The sequence below is a fragment of the Lepidochelys olivacea genome, assembly GCF_965140295.1.
Source record: "Lepidochelys olivacea isolate rLepOli2 genome assembly, chromosome: 8".
Lineage (NCBI taxonomy): Eukaryota > Metazoa > Chordata > Testudines > Cheloniidae > Lepidochelys > Lepidochelys olivacea.
The window spans coordinates 72,325,730-72,346,186 of record NC_140418.1 but is presented as its reverse complement, the minus strand read 5'-3'; the positions used below and the strand labels follow the sequence as shown (position 1 = coordinate 72,346,186).

General features: G+C 38.9%; 1 protein-coding gene across 1 annotated transcript in view; it reads right to left on the bottom strand.

Moving 5' to 3' along the window:
• Nucleotides 1-20,457, bottom strand: part of DPYD (dihydropyrimidine dehydrogenase) — a 537,067-nt gene that overhangs the window by 111,671 nt on the left and 404,939 nt on the right. Inside the window, exons 17-18 of the mRNA XM_084637885.1 lie at nt 3,743-3,863; nt 715-834 (exon numbers count right to left, since the gene is read on the bottom strand). Coding sequence (XP_084494011.1) covers nt 715-834; nt 3,743-3,863 — 241 coding nt within the window. The remainder of the gene's footprint in view (nt 1-714; nt 835-3,742; nt 3,864-20,457) is intronic.

The window sequence follows — 20,457 nt, the reverse complement described above, 5'->3', positions numbered from 1 at the left end:
ACTAATCTTCATGCCAGTACAGTCAAGAAGCTCACAGCATTGTCTTTGCAGGACCCAGTTCCTGTTGTCACAGTGACAGCGTGCACAAGGTCAACAGATTAATACATTAGTGAGGATAGGCAATGAATTTGAGTATAAAACTTTTTGTTGCTGGTTTTAAAATCAAATCCTGAATCATCACACTGAAACACAAGTATAAATATTACAAAGGAACAGAAAATACAATATGCATATATTTAGTAAATGTGATATATTGTTTTTATCATGGTGGAGAGAAAATAAAAGGATTTATCGTAAGTGGATTTCAGTGTGGTAGGAGAAAGGTTCAGTCTACAAAACACATACTGCATTGAATGTTTATATTTTTCCCTTACAATACCCTTTCATTAGCCTCTGTCTAACATGTGGCCTGACAATTGTGACAGAATGAAAAATTCTAGGAAAACTGTGGGTCACAAGAGAAGAGATTTTCCTCCCTCACCAGTGACCCTATCGCAGTGTTCTGTTGCAGTGTTTTACCATTAAGGAAAGGGCAACACAGGAGTCTTCACACTCAATCTGTTCCATCTGTCATGACTATTAGAAACATTGACCAACAGTGAGCTTTAAGAACTCAGCACTACTGCAGACATGATATTCAAGCCCACTACAAGGACCTCTCGATGTTTTGTCAGCCTCCAAGGAAGCATTATGGATCAAAAAGGCAACACTTACCAGACACGCCACCATATGTGGTCTTCTTTTCTCCACCAACTGCAGGCCAAGGTGTGCAATCTGCTTTCAGGCCCATCAGTCCTGACACAGTGTTCGTGGCTGTCACACCATCTGCACCACCTGGGAAAGAAATAACACTCACTTTTTGTTAAACATCTTGTACAAGTACAACAGAGGAAAATGAACATAGAAATAAAGTAAAGTTGTTAGATATTTAGGCCCAGATCCCCATCTGAGGCCAAAGAGCACAGTGCAAATCAGAAGGGGGCTTTAAAACCAATCCTGGGTTGGCTAGGTATTGAGCTAGTCCCCTCAAAAAAGTAAGACAGTTGAGCATAGGAACTCCTAAAACCGATCTCTCTTGGTCTTGGCCATGCTCCTTTTGCTGGATGAGACATAGGATTTGTCACACTAGCTCTATAGCATTGGAGATCCCCCTGCATTGAAATGATGCTCTCATGACTGGCTATACTGGCTAATGGACCGTATTATGCTAGTGGATCTGGACCATAATATTATTACACATTGTGAATATGGAGGTTACTCACCTGTAACTGGATTTTCTTAGAGATGTGTGGTCCATGTGCCTGAGTCTGGAACTTCTAACAAGCAGTGTCTGTTCGCCCAGACATGCGCAGTAATTCATCTCATGCGATTGAGGGCATAAGAGGAAACATTGGCTGGTGTCCCTTTAGTTTCTCCTCTTACTGCAAATCCAGAAGGATGTGAAGTAGAGGGTAGGTAGTGGAATACAGATATAGACCACACAACTTGAAGAACTTCTAGTTACAGGTAAGTAAGCTCCATTTCTTCTTTGAGTGCTGGTCCCTATCTGTATTCCAGACAAGCAGTATTCAGATTTGAGGGGGGTGCAAGGATGCTGGTGAGGAAGATGCTTGAAATGAAACTGCAGTTCCCACAGCTGCATCCAGGGTGGAAGTTTGAACTAGCAAATAATGTTTAGTGAAAGTCTGAATGGAACTCCAGGTAGCTGCCCTGCATATGTCCAGCAATGGTAATTCCTGCAGTAATGCAACAGGGGCAGATTATGCTCTGGTGGAATATGCCTTTATTCTGACAGTTGGAGGGATATGGGCTACTTGTAGCACATGATGATGCACCCAGAAACCCATTTGGAGATCCTCTGTGAGGATACAGTTTGTCCTCACAACCTCTCTGCTATGGTGAGAAATAGACCAGGAAACTTTCTGAGAGATTTGGTCTCCCGCAGGTAAATTAATAAGGAGCGCCTGATATGGAAAGAATGGAGCTTCCTCCCCTTAACAAAGGCATGGGGTTTCAGGAAGAAAACAGGTAAGTGAACAGCTTAGTTGACATGAAATTCTGAAATAACATTGGGTAGGAATTTAGGATGCAATCTAAGAAAGACTTTTTTCTTGTGAAAAACAGTATATGAGCTTGCCAGGAGATGGACCTGCAGTGAGCTAATGGAAAGACCTGAGTTCTTTGAAAACTGAAGGTTATCCAAAATGAGTGGGATACCTGAAGACTTTTGAGACAGCTGCCTGGCTGTCTACAATGAGTCCATGTTTTCTTGTAGTAAGGTATCAGGTTCTAGTTGAGATGTTCCTACAAGATCTGATAGTTGGTGATATGGAACTGTAAGCTCATAGAAGAAAAGATCTTTCTCCCTAAAAGGTCCCACCTCTTTAAGGTCTTATCAGCTGGAGTTGTCTTGGGATGCTGCAACCTTGCTCTCCGCTGGCTGCATGTACCACCAGGGAGTTGGGTGCTGGGGTGGGGGAGAAGAGAAATTCAGCCTCTTTGACGGAGATGAAATAGTGCCTGTTGGCCCTCTTAGGCATATTGGTACATGAGGCTGAGGTGTACCAGACCTTACAATAGCCTTGTTAAACGGGAGTACCGCCTTGCTCTGGCCTGTCGGGCTGCAGAATATCTAAGAGCCAATGTTGGAAGTCCTTAACCTTCTCCGATGGTATCTGGAGGTCTTTGGAAATGTGGATGTACGGGAGGGACTCCCTGGCTTGAAACACAGCGAGGCCACATAGCCTTCTCCATAAGGTGTTTTCTTAATCTAAGATCATGAATTTATGATGGAAAAGAGTGGCAGATGCTGCATTTTGCAGCAATATTCGTCTCTCCAGACAGTAGAGACAACATTGGTGCTTGTCGTTCACAGAAAAGGAGTAGCGGGAGAGGACACAGTTCTTGAACCTTGGGACTCCGGGCACATCCCAGACTCTTAGAACAAACACTATCTATACTTATTATACTAAGAACTCTAACTATACTAATATGAACTATAAGCTATTTTCAAATTTATTTGCAGAGTAATAATAGTAAAAGCTGGAGAAAACCATGGATGCAGGGATGCTGACTCAGGCCACGCGGCAATAAGAAGGAACTAGAGAGGTATTGGTTTGCACTGCTTCTCATGACCTCGATTTGAAGCATGAGGTGAACTACTGTGTATATGCAGGCCAAAGGACACTGCTTGCTAGAAATTCTGGACTTGGGTGCATGGCATGCATGCACACCCATGTGTGGCATACACAGATGGACAAGCACTCAATGAAGAAATTATGGTTACACAAAGAAAAATGCAGTGAAACTATTAAGTGGGCCTAACTGACTGAGTCTATTATCTGTTTGGACAAATTGTATTTACCAGGACGGAGCATTTTGAAAACTGAAAAAATGGATATAAAAACCCCATAAAATTTGGTCTTACTCCAAAATGCTACATCACAGTAAATAAATGTTGGCCACATTATACATATAAAATCATGCTTTTATATCTCTATATCTATATCACCAACCGCTGTTTCTAGATAGATAGATGTTTACTCTACAGTATTCACTTTATATGTTAATAAACTAGATTATACAGAGAGCAAAATTGTATAGACAGCCTTTAATAGCAAGCACTATGCTTACTCTAAATATTTTAAACAATCTGTTTCATTCTAGCTTTTATTAATATTTGTTACTGCTTTGAGCAATAAAGCTGCAAATCAGTATAATTACATGCATTTGAGTTTGTTACCTTCCTGGGCAGCCACTGCAATATTCACAATATCAGTGACATTTGGGGTCAGCTTTGCGAAGAAGGGAATCTGAACAGCTTGTCTAACCCAGCGACAGATGTTTCGGACTAGCTCTGGATTCTGTTCAAACAGGGAAGATAAATATAGGACATATTTAAAAGTAATATGATTTAAATGTATAGATATGCAATAGCAAAACTTTATGACAATCTGTTGTACTGTGGTTTTCTGAAATTACACTTCACAGTTGTATCTTGTCTCATTAGTTAACTTAGGTTAACACAGTAAAAGTGAACTGCAAATCCATTACAGAAGAATTAGATCACATAAAACAAAGAAAAAGAAATCTTTACCAAGAGACAAAGATACCGTAGAATGTTCACTTGCCAATGGGATAAAATAAAACTTCAGGCAACAAGGAATATATTTAATCCATTAATATAAAAATTATCTTTTTGCTATTCCATGTAAATAATCACTGTAACATGAAATAACACCATCCTGAACCTTCCAGCCCTTATGCATTTCAGATTTCTACACACTCCATTAATTCAGAATATAGATTAGGATGGCAAAAAGTTTAATGAAAAATCAAAATTTTTTCTTTTAAAGTTAGAAATAGAAATCTTCATGCTTTGACTTCTTATGCTTTCCAGGCTCACTTCAGTGGCAGTAGTGTGCTTTGATTCTGGCCTATGCAATAAGTATGGGTGGATGTTTGTTTGTTTTTTGTTTTTAAATATAACATTTAGTACAAGCTTTTCCCCCTGACACTTAGAATCATAGAATATCAAAGTTGGAAGGGACCTCTGGAAGTCATCTAGTCCAACCCCCTGCCCAGAGCAGGACCAATCCCCAACTAAATAATCCCAGCCAGGGCTTTGTCAAGCCTGACCTTAAAAACTTCTAAGGAAGGGGATTTCACCACCTCCATAGGTAACACATTCCAGGGTTTCACCACCCTCCTAGTGAAATTTTTTTTCCTAATATCCAACCTAAATCTCCCCCACTGCAACTTGAGACCATTACTCCTTGTTCTATCATCTGCTATCACTGAGAACAGTCTAGATCCATCCTTTTTGGATCCAGCTTTCAGGTAGTTAAAAGCAGCTGTCAAATCCCCCCTCATTCTTCTCTTCCATAGACTAAACAATCCCAGTTCCCTCAGCCTCTCCTCGTAAGTCATTACTGATAATGCTTTTTAATAAGTTACCCTAAAATTTTGAACTCATTATAGACTTTGCTATTCTGATTCAGGTGTGTTAAAATGTTTTCAGAAAAAGTGAAAAGTGCTATTACAAGATGCAGTATAAACTTGTTTCCTGTATATAGTTTAATTGCAACCCTGGCTATTGTTTATATTTACTAATTCTTTATCTTTGGCACAGATCATTAAATCTGTCATACATAAAAAGATGATTCTCATTTGGATATTAATTGCAAAGACATCCAACATTGTCATTGCTATGAAAATATAATGGGCTTAAGATGAGGCTACATTATGAAGTTCACTTGATTTTGAAGATGTCAGTTTAACAAATCTTGGCCTCCTGCATAGGAAAAATGTGCCATTGCTTTTTTTTATTTGACCTTGAACAATTAAATATAAACATTACACCAATATATACAGTGCATCTACACAGCATACAATGCCTTTTCATGGACAGAAAAATCATGAGACTTAGCTCTGCAAATTCCAACTAATAAAAAGGGTGATTTACCCTGCACATGCAACTTTCCTGCAATATTTATAACAGCTGCATTTATAACAGCTGGATTATGAGAGCAGTTGCATCTTTGTGAGTTTCATTTCTCAGTTATAAATTTCCTTGGGCCTAGTAAAGAAAGAGAACCTCTAGAAGAATGATGTTAATTCTTTCCCGTAGACATTCTGACAATAATGTAAAAGATGTTTGCACTATATAACTCATAATGATGGTCTATTAGCGCTTGCCATGTTACCGTAAAAGTACTGTCTCACTACAACACACTTAAGCTTTTAAACACATATCAGTCCTTCTAATTCACCTTGGACAGATCATTACATCCATGTTTACCTCATCCTAGCCATTAAAATTTGCTAGTGTGTTTTTTGTAATAAATATTCATGTCACCTTCTTTTAGTTAACCTGGGCTTTTCAAAAGGTGCAAAATAAGAATAGTTACATGCTACCCCAATGTCTACATTTACAGGTTGGAATTTGAATTCTTACTATTAGACCTGCAGCATCAAAAATCCACCCTACATGGCCTGTGTCATAAATATAAAGGGAAGGGTAAACCCCTTTGAAATCCCTCCTGGCCAGGGGAAAGCTCCTCTCACCTGTAAAGGGTTAAGAAGCTAAAGGTAACCTCGCTGGCACCTGACCAAAATGACCAATGAGGAGACAAGATACTTTCAAAAGCTGGGAGGAGGGAGAGAAACAAAGGGTCTGTGTGTCTGTCTATATGCTGGGTTTCTGCCGGGGATAGACCAGGAATGGAGTCTTAGAACTTTTAGTAAGTAATCTAGCTAGGTATGTGTTAGATTATGATTTCTTTAAATGGCTGAGAAAAGAATTGTGCTGAATAGAATAACTATTTCTGTCTGTGTATCTTTTTTGTAACTTAAGGTTTTGCCTAGAGGGGTTCTCTATGTTTTTGAATCTAATTACCCTGTAAGATATCTACCATCCTGATTTTACAGGGGAGATTTCTTTATTTCTATTTACTTCTATTTTTATTAAAAGTCTTCTTGTAAGAAACTGAATGCTTTTTCATTGTTCTCAGATACAAGGGTTTGGGTCTGTGGTCACCTATGCAAATTGGTGAGGCTTTTTATCCAACATTTCCCAGGAAAGGGGGGGGGTGCAAGTGTTGGGAGGATTGTTCATTGTTCTTAAGATCCAAGGGTCTGGGTCTGTAGTCACCTAGGCAAATTGGTGAGGCTTTTTACCAAACCTTGTCCAGGAAGTGGGGTGCAAGGTTTTGGGAAGTATTTTGGGGGGAAAGACGCGTCCAAACAGCTCTTCCCCAGTAACCAGTATTAGTTTGGTGGTGGTAGCGGCCAATCCAAGGACGACGGGTGGAATATTCTGTACCTTGGGGAAGTTTTGACCTAAGCTGGTAAAGATAAGCTTAGGAGGTTTTTCATGCAGGTCCCCACATCTGTACCCTAGAGTTCAGAGTGGGGGAGGAACCTTGACAGCCTGATTAACAAATGCCACTACAATGCATCAAATACTCAGATTCCAGAATCTAAATTTTCATTAAAAAAAATCAGATTTTTGCCAAAGTACTTGATTGTAAAGATAACCTTTCAAATGAACTGTGCATAAATTGATACTCTCTTGTCTTTCTGAGTCTGCCGATGGCTTGAAACATTAGTTCTGTGTACTCCCCATCCTTTGGTATGGGGTGAGGATGTTGAACGTAATCCCAGTAATGACACTTTGGTGTTAGCATTAATAATTTAATTAATGGAAAATGGAAGGGGGTAGCAGCAAAGCCCATGAATACCAGGAACTGAGAGTTACTTCAGGGAACGAGATACAGATGTAAGAAAAGAGGAGTCATAAAAAACAGGGAAGTGGAAGAAATAACAGAAAGAAAGATGGGGAAAGAAGAGGAAGAAAGTGGAGATATAGTGGTAGTCCCCACAGTAAGGATGTTTAATCAAGGGAGCTGAGGAGATGTGGCTTGAGTAACAGGAATAGGATCAAAAGATAAAATATTTTATGACCACAGCCAGACAAATGCATTTTGGGAACATCTGGAAGACAATTCATATACATTTGCTATTTTAAAATGAGATGATATTTGTCAGAAAACTAGAAGCCACAAGAGAAATTTTCCCAGGAATTTCAGAAAGAAACTGTATTGTTCAATATAGTACATTAGCTAATCTTGCCTATTTACAATTACATAAAATGGACCAAATGTTACAGTCTTCAGTCAGTCCTTAATTACTTTAATGGAAGCAGTTTTGCCTGTATAGGGACAGAGTAAGGACTGAAGGATTTGGCTGGCTGCAATTACAGAAAGTGCAGAGTGTGACTCTTCTGGCAGCCAAAATCCTGAATGTTGTTACTCAGTAATGCATACTTATTTAGAAATACAGGAATTGCCACACTGGATCATGCCAGTGATTCATCTAAATGAATAATCCTGTCTTTGATAATGGTCAATTGCAGATGCTTCAGAGAAAGATGCAAGACACCATGTAGGAGATCTGCTTACGAGGAACTTTCTTCCCAATTCTTATCAATTACTAGCTGTCTTATGCCCTGAAGTGAAAGGTTTTACTTACGTTAGATAAGATAAAAACGTTTTCAAGTCTGTCGATATCTATATTAATCTCTAATTCTTTTTTGAATACCAGAAAGCTCTTCTATTAAGGATATATTATAGCAATGAGTTTTACAGGTTAATCATGCAGTGTATAAAAAAAATACTTTTAACAGTATTACATTTTGCCTTTCAATTTCATTGTGTCCCTTCTCCTTATATTGTTCTTATTATGGACAAGTTAAGCGGATTTTGGAACTAGCACTTATCATAGTTACAGGGCAAGCTACGCATTACACAAGTTTTGCTATCTTCAGCCTTCTCAGTTTGAACCACACAGTCCTACCACTCCAGGATTGGGTCTCTGGGCTGCAGCCCCTGTTTACAACTCTGATGTACAACAGGACTAACTGTGTCTGGCACCTGTTAACACTTCTCTTCCAGAAGGAGTTGATGACAGTGGTTGATTAATGTGACTGAAAACCAGCTCCTTCAAAAAACACAGCATTATCTATTCACCCCAAAAGTCAATAGCACTCAAAGCATATGGTAAAAACAATACAGGTTTGTATGCATCTTTCCCCTCATCTAAATCTTAATCTTTCCTTGCAGGCTTTGTAAATTCCGTTCAGCCCTGTTATCTCATTATCTCCATCACTAGACTTACCCTCTGCATTCTTGTCCTCCTCATTGTTTCCCTTCAGGGCAGCTGCTGACAGCCCACTCAACCCTCTCTTCTTCCCTAGGCTCAGCATATTTAAGATTTAGCATCTCCTATATTCCTTGGTTTGGCCTAGGAAGAGTAAACTTTGCCAGCCCAGTTGGAGCTAGGCCAGGAGTATTCCCCAACTAATAGTTTCCCCGTTGTTTCCCCACAAATGCATTCTCTATAATAGTACCTATCTTTGCCATTTCTTCATTTCTACCACTTGCTGCCTCCTTTGATTTAACTTTATGCAGCCAGGCAGAATAATATCACACAGGTAATCTAAGGCGCATGTGATATTTATAAAAAATAATGCACATAACTCCCTCAATCTGGATAGTAAAAAAGTTACACTAAGTAGTGTGGGTACCTTTAGGACAAGGAAGAATGGCTTGTATGGTGCAAGATAGGGAAGCAGCAAGACGGAGCCAGCGAAAGTGAGACTTAACATAACCAGGACCCCTCTCCTCCCTCTGGAGCTCCATGGATGGAGTGCTTGCAAGACTGGGCCATTACATTTTAATTTTAGAAATGTATTCACCTAACTCCAAAAAACTCAACAATCTACCATGGAGAGTGTCAGCGAGGAAGCTCACAGTGGGCCCATCACATCTAAGACACTCCCTCTCTTCTAGTGGATTCCTCTGATGAAGAGACTCTGTTCTTGGCCTTGCTTTGTTGTGCCTGTTAGAGGTGAATAAGAGGTACTGCAGTAACTTCCATACCTTTGTTGGGCTGGGGGCAGTAAGGATTAGAATCCATATAGGAAAGCTTGAGAGATGGAGGCATACTCATTTCCCTAGACTCCCCCTTCATTCAAGCAGCTCCAAGACAGCTGCTCACAGAAAAGATCTGGGCTTTCTTTGATCCCCATTCCACAGTGCACCAAGCCAACAGGATTTGTTGGTCCAGTGTGTAGCCAATTTACATAATGTATGTGGCTACCACACTTCTTCCCTTCAGATAAACCAGGGCTAGGATCTAGCCTTTAAAAGACTGGGATTTTAAGAATTACCATTTTAAAGTTTCATGGTGTCTGTGTTTGATGATTCACTCTCTTGCCCTTGCTTCCAACATTCATAAAAAAAGCAAAGGGGTTCACCTTAAATCATTCCAAATTGATGTCTTCAGAGTCTCTTTCCAGTTATCCAAGTACTGCTTTTCAGATTACTATTACTCTGTTCCATGTGATATACAAAAAAGTAATCTCTTCTCCTCCCACCTCTGGGATGTCCAAAATTACCTTCATAAAACTGCCTAAATTTCATAGTACCTAATTACAGAGTTGCAATTAATCACTATAGCAAAAGAGATATAATTTGAGAATTTCACAGCTAATCTTATTGTATCCGCTTATCCTAGCAAGGGGCTTTTTAGTTTATGCATTGTCCCATTTCAAACTTAATTAAAACTAATAATTTATTTAAAGCCTGTCAAATTAGGGGAAAAATTTCCCAAGGTGGGAGACGAATAACCCTCTCCTTATAGTTGGAGTAAAATATTTCCTCATTTCTCAGGAAATTTGACAAGAGAGAATTCAGTCAACATCTTCCACCAGCCACAGCTGTCAAAAGAGACAGCAAAGGGGGAGCTTAACCGAATGCAGGATTGATGGTACTCATAGTTATACATGTCGTTATTTATGAATGTTGGGTAACATTTTCTAAAGTGCCTAAGGCCTAGCTCCTAAAAAGGCAGTTAGGTGCCTAAAACCCAGGGAAATCAATAGGAGTTAGGTGACAAAATACCTTTCTGCATGCAGAAAATTCCAGCCTCAAATTTAGAGGAGATTTTGAAAATGTGCACTTTATATTTGAAGACTTATATCCCCTCTCAGCCTTCTCTTCTTTAGACTAAACAGGCCTTATTCTTTCAATCTTTCCTCATAGGTCACATTTCCTAGAATTCTTATCACAGTTGTTGCTCTCCTCTGAACTCTCTCCAATTTGTTCATATCTTTCTTAAAGTATGGTGCCCAAAACTGGATACAATACTCCAACTGGGGCCTCACCAGCACAGAGGAGAGCAGAACAATTACCACAGGTGTCTTACGTGTGACACTCCTGTTAATACAACCTCCTGTATAACATGGCTAGTCTCAATTTTTTAAAAAATTGCCTTTCTTACTCACACAAAGACAATACTATTTAAAGATCATGCCCATATAAACTTGTATTAAAACAACAGAGGCTTGCCTGAGTAAGGAATGAGTAAAAACTGAAGATGAGCATCAGGATTTAGCCCTATAATTCTTATTCTCTTAATTACCCTATAAAAACCAAAAAAAGACCAGATTCTAGCTTTGTTCTCAGTCTTAAAAGAAATAAAGCCCCAACATGTAGGTAAAGCTGTAAGCAGGGTGTCATGACTTGAGCAGGCGTTGTTCAGATCAGTCACTTTTAATTTCCACTCTGTGGAGCCTAATGGAGATAGATTCTCTCCTTTTTCCAATCATACCAACTGTCGTTGGACAGAATCAAGTCACTTTGGATTAGGGCCATGCTTTTTGTCATGGCTGAGTTGAGACATCAAAGTTCTGAGTCCCATTCTATCATTAGAAGAAACAACAGCAGCTTCTAAGACATTGCCAGAACTGGACAGCGACCCTACTGTTGTTCAGAAAGAAACCCTGCATGCATATAGCTTATTTAAAGACTTTATAACAATACTCAGCTCCAGTACAAAGCCTCAACTCATAATTCTGGTGGAGCATTAAAAAAATACAGTTCTCTAAATTCATAAAAGATTATGACAGAAAACAGGACTTCTGAATAAGCTTCGTTCAAGCACATCCCCATCTTCTATCCTCTTAATTTTATTCAATCTTGTAACTCCATCTAGTTTGCCCTCTCTCCTGAACAGCTAATTTAATTTCTGGGAGGCGCCAGAAATAAAGTCTGTTTTACTACCATGTTTCATCTTATAATTAACAATTTTGATATAGGTCATCTTGAAAAACATTATTTTGATCCCCTCCCTTCTCTAGGTTTTCAAACAGCCTTTTTGTAGGGTTTCATAAATATGTGATAAATACTTTGTTTACCATCTTTCCCCATTACAATTTGAACAATTTAAACCTGAGAAAAATTACTATAGCATTTTTTACTTGCACACAATATTGCAGCTGCACAATAGAACACTGTTAGCAGTTAAAAAACACAACAGACTATGCTTCACATTTTAACATATCTCATCTAATAGCTGCCAATATTAACACAGGTCAGTATCCAAACTCAAGAATACATTTATCAAAGCGATGCATTGGAGCTCCACTTTGAATTCCTTGTTAGCAGGATTTGTTCACAAAACTCCTACACATTGCTTTGAAAATGTACCATTTAAAGACTGGAAATTAACCAACTTGAAGACAAGGTCAAAAATCAGCATGAAAGTTTTGACTGACCAAATACACAAAAGTCTAAAAAATAGATTAGTGCTGAGAGTTGAAACAATGATAAGAGGATTGTTAGTAGCAAAAACAGGGGTAGCTCAAAATGTTTTAAGTTGTCTTTATTTAGTAGCCTTTGCAATTATTCCCTTTTTCAGCTCAGGTAAAGGCTTTATTGTTTTGGGTTTTTTCTTCCCCACCATGAAGAAAAAGACAATTCAATTAATTTTGATGACAGAGCCTTGCTTCTACGCAGAGAGTGGAACCATGCTGCATTTCGTTAGCCCAGATTTGGCTTTTTTAATTTAAAAATGTGAAAACCCCCAAACATACCAATGTCTATAAAACAAACTAATTTTAAAAAGCACTGTATTCCCTTAATCTTAAATAGAGATTTTTTAAATTTCCGCAGCCATCTTCCATGCATTGGGAAAGGCTTCCTTTTGTTTGACTGTGATAGATCAGGTAGGACTGGTACTACAATTTACAGCTATTGATTTCACTCAACATTAAAGGACCAAAATTCAACCATTATTCTCATCAGTTGTCACAACAAAGGTTAATAATAGTTGAATTTTGGACTGTAAGAGTGAAGCAAGGATTGACAGCTGAAATTAGCAAACAGTTTCATTCAGAGACTAAGTCAATACTCAGGTCTAAATATTCCAAGTTCAAAAATTGAAACAGTGCATTAAAATGCTGATAAACTATGAGGTGTGAGTAGAAAGAATTATTCATTGACATTATCAGAACATTTAAGTTGATGGCTAATAAAAAAGACATTTCTCCCCTCATAGAAGAACATATTTCATCTTGGTTGTTTCTATATGACCAAAATAATGCTTCTCATATCACTGTAAAAAAGTGGTATACAGCATGATTAAACAATATTTCAACTCTTTAGTTCATGCAGAGGTTACCTGCTAGAGGGCATAAAGGTTTGATTAGGTTTATGTCGTACATGAGAAATTTTAAAGGAAAGAATACAACACTCCTTTAAATATACGAGCACTGTAGCTACAAATAGCTTTTTCTTGTAGTCAGGTAGGCAATCTCTTAGTCCCTTTACTATAAATAAATAGGTAGAATATAACAGGTACTTCAGAAAATCATAAATCTTTCATGCTCCAGTGGCAAATTAAAGAATGTAAAGTCTATGTATTGACTAGAATTTCCCACCGCTTTTAAAAATAGTCGTAATTTGCATCTTTATTCAGTTTGGATACACTATAAATGGTCTGTTTTCAAATTAATTTCACTAACCAGAGCATGAGTTGAGCCAAAATGCAAAGATAAAGCTAGAGCCTATTCTAGAAAATTCAGACATGGGTAGTGAAGAGACTAGTGAGTACACTGTTAATTCATACTTACAGTACCCAGTGTTGGCATACAAATAAAATCTGTAGTAAGTAACTGATATTAAGATGATGTGTACTGAGTGTAACCTTTGTTAGATACCTTCTACCATGTGTCAGGATGAAAGATTTCAAATTGTTGAACTTTTCATAGCCTCCTGCTTGTTGATCACATCCTTTCTAAGAAATCTTGTCTATAGGGTACCATAGGCATTAACAACGCCAATGCTTTACACAAAGCTAGGAGCAAGGCATGTGTAATTAGTATGTTGTGAACATTAAAAACCATTGTAATTATGTAGTCTACTGAAATGTCTCCTGAATTTTCTACATTTCATTAGTATTACGACTTTCAGAGTCTTAGAGAGTGACTACAAGAGTAAGAGCAAATTGTCAGAAGCTTTTAAGAAAGCTGTGCTTTCCCTTCTGCTTTGTGAAGCACTCACTTCCTGTACCCTCTGTGATGGTTCCCAAGACAACAAAATTCTCATTAACCCTCCCCCCCCAAATCCTTCTCATGTCCTTTCCAAGTGGGCTAGCATGACTGATGTTTTGGCCAGATTCACCTTCACTATACCTTCTATGATTCATATGGGCAATTCCTGCTGAAGAGTCTGTAATCATGATAAAAATAAAAAGGAAAATAAAGGGATCTCTATCACCATCATTCTTTCACATATGCATGAACTTGAAGGCAGGGTCACAATTAAGGTTTCTAAGAAAATCCATTCACAGGGAATGTTTTCCATAGACAAACAAAATGTTACTACACACACAACAGGTAAATGCCCTATTACCAAATATAACATGATTTTAAAATTTTGAACATACTGGTAATACTGTTAACATTAGTATGCTAACTATACTCCACTTCTATGTTCTGTTTTGTGTTTTGAGTAATTCAATTAAAAATCCTACAAACCAATAACAATGACCATGTTGTCAAACTCCAATTTAAAATTACAGAATAATGCTTTGATAATGAATTTATTAAGCTTCACATTTCTTCTAGTGTGTGTGAAAATCACAATTCTTAAGGCAAATTAACAACTAACTGCCTTACCTCATTATTAAGTATTGTCTCCTCCTACATGATATGAAATGTATACTTTATGAGCACTCTGTTTCATACAAATGACATTTCAGGGGAGGGAGGGAAATGATACACTTTAAAAACAACATCTCACTACTCCCGAATCCTACAAGAATAATTGTAGCACTATAATAATCCAAGCATTACAGTTTGGTGGTCAAGGTCTGTCTAGTAGTGAAAATACAGTGAGTTTGCTTAATCTCATGGGATTTTCAGTGAAATATATCAGGAATCAGTTGTTATGGGTATTATTTTAAGAGCATCTTAAAAACGGGATTCAAAAGAGGAGGGAAGGGAATCATAATGAGAACAGACATTAAAGGAACATAAGGAGGAGGAGAAACTAGCAAAGAGAAAACAAACAGGTGAAGAGAAAAGACATAGTAATAGCAGAAAATTGAATATATCTGGTAAGAATCCACAATCAGATGAAGACATTGGATTAAGTGGACCTGTCATAAATATAAAGGTTTTGCCTGTCCCAATGTCAAAGAAACCAGGTCCCATCCTTCTGAGGCCTGGCCAGATATTACAGGCGATTTGTACCGCAATACAGCCAAATCGCCGCCCCACTGACAGACCTAACCAAAAAGAAACAGCCAAATGCAGTTTAGTGGACTGAAGAGTGTCAGAAGGTCTTTAACTAGCTTAAAGTGACCCTCATGTCTGACCCTGTGCTAAGGGCCCCAGACTTTGACAAACCATTCCTAGTAACCACAGATGCGACCGAGCGTGGTGTGGGAGCAGTTTTAATGCAGGAAGGACCAAATCAAGCGTTCCATCCTGTCATATTTCTTAGCAAGAAGCTGTCTGAGAGGGAAAGCCACTGGTCAATCAATGAAAAGGAATGTTACGCCACTGTCTAAGCTCTGGAAAAGTACGCCCATATGTTTGGGGATGGCGTTTTCACCTGCAAACCGACCATGCTGCGTTACAGTGGCTTCATTCCGCCATGGGAAATAACAAAAAACGTATTCGGTGGAGTTTAGCTCTCCAAGATTTTGATTTCGACATACAACACATCTTAGGAGCTTCTAAAAAAGTGGCTGATGCACTCTCCCGTGAAAGTTTCCCAGAATCAACTGGTTAAAATCGTCCTTGAGATGTGGAAAATATTGTTAGTCCTTATACAGTTAGTAGTATATTTAGAGGTACATGTGTCTTATTAACTCTGTTTTCTCCTAGAGCTCCAGGAAAAAAATCAGAGCCAGTGTTTCACCCTATCTGTGATTTGGGGGGCGTGCCATAAATATAAAAGGAAGGGTAACACCTTTTCTGTATACAGTGTTATAAAATCTCTCCTGGCCAGAGGCAAAACCCTTTCACCTGTAAAGGGTTAAGAAGCTAAGATAACCTTGCTGGCACCTGACCCAAAATGACCAATGAGGGGACAAGATACTTGCAAATCTGGAGTGGGGGGGGGGGGGACACAAAGGGTTTGTCTGTCTATGTGATGCTTTGGCTGGGAACAGATCAGGAATGGAGCCTTACAACTCCTGTGAAAGTTAGTAAGTAATCTAGCTAGAAATGCGTTAGATTTCCTTTTGTTTAATGCCTGGTAAAATAAGCTGTGCAGGATGGAATGTATATTCCTGTTTTTGTGTCTTTTTGTAACTTAAGGTTCTGCCTAGAGGAATTCTCTATGTTTTGAATCTGATTACCCTGTAAGGTATTTACCATTCTGATTTTACAGAGGTGATTCTTTTACCTTTTCTTTAATTAAGATTCCTCTTTTAAGAACCTGATTGATTTTTCATTGTTCTTAAGATCCAAGGGTTTGGGTCTGTGTTCACCTGTACAAATTGGTGAGGATTCTTACCAAGCCTTCCCCAGGAAAGGGGGTGTAGGGCTTGGGGGGATATTTTAGGGAAAGACATCTCCAAGTTGCCTCTTTCCCTGGTCTTTGTGTAAGACTCTTGGTGGTGGCAGCATAGGGTTCAAGGACAAGGCAAAGTTTGTACCAAGTTTTTAATCTAAGCTGGTAAGAATAAGCTTAGTGGGTCTTTCATGCAGGTCCCCACATCTGTACCCTAGAGTTCAGAGTGGGGAAGGAACCTTGACAGGACCACCGGTATATTGTAGCTACTGTAGTAATTCCTGTGTTCCTAGCAAAAAAGAGAGATCAGAAAAAGCAACAGAAAAAAATCAGAGTTAATGGAAATTGAAGCATAGCAGGCAAGAAAGACAAAGATGACACAGATGCACAAAAGCATGGAAAGTAGAAGAGGAAAAGTAGTAAAAATAGAAACTGGGAAAACAGAGTAAGAGAAGTAGATAAGGAAATAATGGAACAGGAGAAAAAGTAAGATACATACAGAATATAAGAAAATGAAGATTAAGAATGAGGTTTTCAAAGGTGCACAGATTTTTTGCATGCCCAATTATACTGATACACATAAAATTAATGGGAGTTGGGTGCTCTGAAAATCTCAGCCCACATTGTGCCGCCACAAGGGGGTGGACAGGAATGCAACTTGATCTAAAGTACACAGTTTCAGAGCACATACTTCTAAACACTAAGGTCAAAGCAGAAAAGCAGCCCAGGGCTGGCTGGACTCACCCAGATGTGATCCTGCAATGCTTCATAGGTTTTACAGGGAAGAGGTGACTGACAAGGGTGTGTGGGTGGAGTGTAATTCTATTAGAGAAGTGGCAAAAGGAGCACAGAAGTTGTTGGGAACTGTCAGAGAAGGAGGAATGTTGGTAAGGATCAGATAAGAGAGAGTGGAATGGTTTGTTTAGCAGAACAAACTGAATTTTTGGCTTTAGTGAAAATACTACCATTGCAAAAACCTTGTTATTTTAGAAATTGGATTTTGTACCAGTTGCCCTATTGTTTGGACAGCCTTTGGCATTAGTCTATACGATGTCTAAAACTGTTGTCTTGATGAAGATGAATGTCTTCTGAATGGATGTGCTGGCTTACCAGGAGATTTTTTTGCTTGATTTGACCAAGTAAACTGCGTAGCAATACAACAGCTGCTTTACTGGGGGAGGTAAATCCATGAGTCAGCATTCAGCAGCTGCAATCTAGATGATTATGCCAAAAGCAAATTGCACATCCCTGGTTGCTGCTCCTCTCATGCAGTAGAACTGACATGACCATTCTAGAGTACCAACTTGTTTGCTAGTCATTTTAGGTGCCGATCTAACTTTTGCCTACACTTTGGAGCAGTCACAAAGAAAGGCATGTGGCACAAATACAGCACTATGATCATCACTGATAAAAGCAGTGATGAACGCAAATTCCTATTGCACAGAGTAACAAAATGTAATGGAGAATCTCAGACAGTACCTGAAATGGGGGAACTTGCAGAATAAAGATTCACTTTTCATTCTAAGACACTTCAGTTGAGAACACTAGTGTTTTAACAAGAAACCACCAGTTCTAATCCTTTATACAGTGCCTAATAGTTAAGAAATTACTTCTCTCTAAGTACTTATACAATTTCCATTGCTGGAGTGCTTGGGTACCTCCCAAGACCATACAGTTGAAAACAACAATAATTTCTCTCTCTCTTGTCCTTTCTTCTGTTAGAGAAACGACTTTGACGAGTTTACTTTATAGGTCTGTTTGCGTGAGAGAGGTGTTTTGAACATGATGTGGTTAATATGACCACAAAACACTGCTGCATTGACTATACAAATTCTCTGCTGATGTAAACTGACACTTCTCCACTGACTTGGGTGGAGGTACACTGATTTTCCCCAAGAGAATATTTGGTCTAGTGTCTGTGTCTTCCTTTAATTCACTGATTAAAGAAAATCAAATGTGGTAAGTGAGAAAGAGAGCACACAAAACCCTGCCTGCCTCCTCCCCTACACTAAGCAAGGAGCAAATGGGTAATACAAGCGAAAAATGAGACACAAAACTTCTGAAACAATAAGAGAAAATATTCCCACTACTGCTGTGGTACACTCCCATTGTTCTTTGCATAATTTGTTTCAGTAATTGATATAAAAGTGAAGAGATAGAACTAATGCTGCAAGGAGGACTGAATGAACTAAACCAACATATCATTATTGGGTGAAAGAATGCTACACAAGCAGACATATAGTCACATTTTGTTTGGGGGATCATCTATTTAAAATAGTCACATCTCCTTGCTGGCATAGCAGCAGTAAATTATTTTGCGATGTGCACCTCAATATTGTGCACCTCAATTAAGAAGCAGACTCATCATTTCTATTTCCAAGGGAGGATGGTGTAAATCTAAGGGTGTCACATAGCTAGTTTTCATCTCTGTAGAGTAACCAGTGGCTTTCTTTTTGAAGATTTCTGCACTTTTGCATAAAGCAATGCAGGCTTTAAGCTGCTCAACTGCCCTCCTAATTGTAGGCAATATACCATAAACACAGCCAAATGGAGTTTAAAATGAAAATAAATATAAGAAAAGTTTTACAAAAGCAAGCTTCTTTTAGATATGAATTGGATAGTTAAATTACTATTTAAATGGTTCTGAGCTGGAGTTTGGTGCTCACAGTACATTTATGCAAATGGAAATTAATTCCCTTCCCCCCAAAATAAAACCCTATAGCTGAATTTGAAAGATATGCATGCCGTATACGGGCAGATAGTAAGGATTAGTTGCTAGGAAATATTCATAAACAAGAGTGTCGTAAACTTTAAAATGTATGGTAATAGCACACTGTTTTTGCTCCTGCATATAATAAACGAACTGTCTCTTTGAAAATAAAATTTAGAAACATACTGTCTACTCACAGAGGTTGACCAAATGTATCTGTTTTTGCTGAACTCTTGAAAAAGTGCACTTAGATCTCCTCACCATAATGTAACCTCTTCCCGAGTTACAAGGAAAATATTTGTGCTTTTTTTTGTCTCCCAGTCCTTACATATTTCTAGTATGAACATTGCAAAAACTCTTGGCTAGAAATTGAGTAAAGCAAACTCTTCTGCTCTTTCCCCACTCCTCATTAGGCTAGTGAGAAACATAAAAACTTTTGAAGACCTTGCACTGCATAATTAACAACGAAGTTTCTGTTGACATTCTTAACAGTATCAATAGGTCCTTACCAAATCCACAGCCATGAAAAATGCATCACGGACTGTGAAATCTGGTCTTTTCTGTGCTTTTACCCTGTGCTATACAGATTTCACGGGGGAGACCAGTGTTTCTCAAATTAGGGGTCCTGACACAAAAGGGAGCTGCAGGGGGTTGCACGGTTATTTTAGGGGGGGGGGTCGCGGTATTGCCACCCTTACTTCTGCACTGCCTTCAGAGCTGTGACTGGAGAGTGGCAGCTGTTGGCCGGATGCCCAGCTCTGAAAGAGGCGCCTTGCCAGAAGCAGAGTAGAAGTAAGAGTGGCAATACCATACCATGCCACCCTTACTTCTGTGCTGCTGCCTTCAGAGCCGGGTGACTGCAGAGTGGCGGCAGTTGACTGAGGGCCCAGCTCTTCAGGCAGCAGCGCAGAATTAAGGGTGGCAGTACCATATCATGCCATCCTTACTTCTGCACTGCTGCTGCTGGTGGCTCTGCCTTCAGAGCTGGGCTCCTGGCCAGCAGCCGCCGCTCTCCAGCTGCCCAGTTCTGAAGGCAGCGCCGCTGCCAGCAGCAGCGCAAAAGTAAGGGTAGCAGTACTGCAAATCTTCCCCTACAATAACTTTGTGATCACCCCACAATTCCATTTTGGGTCAGGACCCCTACACTTACAAAACCGTGAAATTTCAAATCTGAATAGTTGAAATAATGAAATTTATGATTTTTAAAATCCTATGACCTGAAATTGACTAGAATGGACTGTGAATTTGGTAGGGCCCTAAGTATAAACAGACTCTGATATATTTGTAAATTGTTATAAAAGAAATACGAACTAAAACTTTATTACCATTAGCCAGTGTTAATAAAATGAAATTGAAATTTCATACATGCTTTAAGTAACA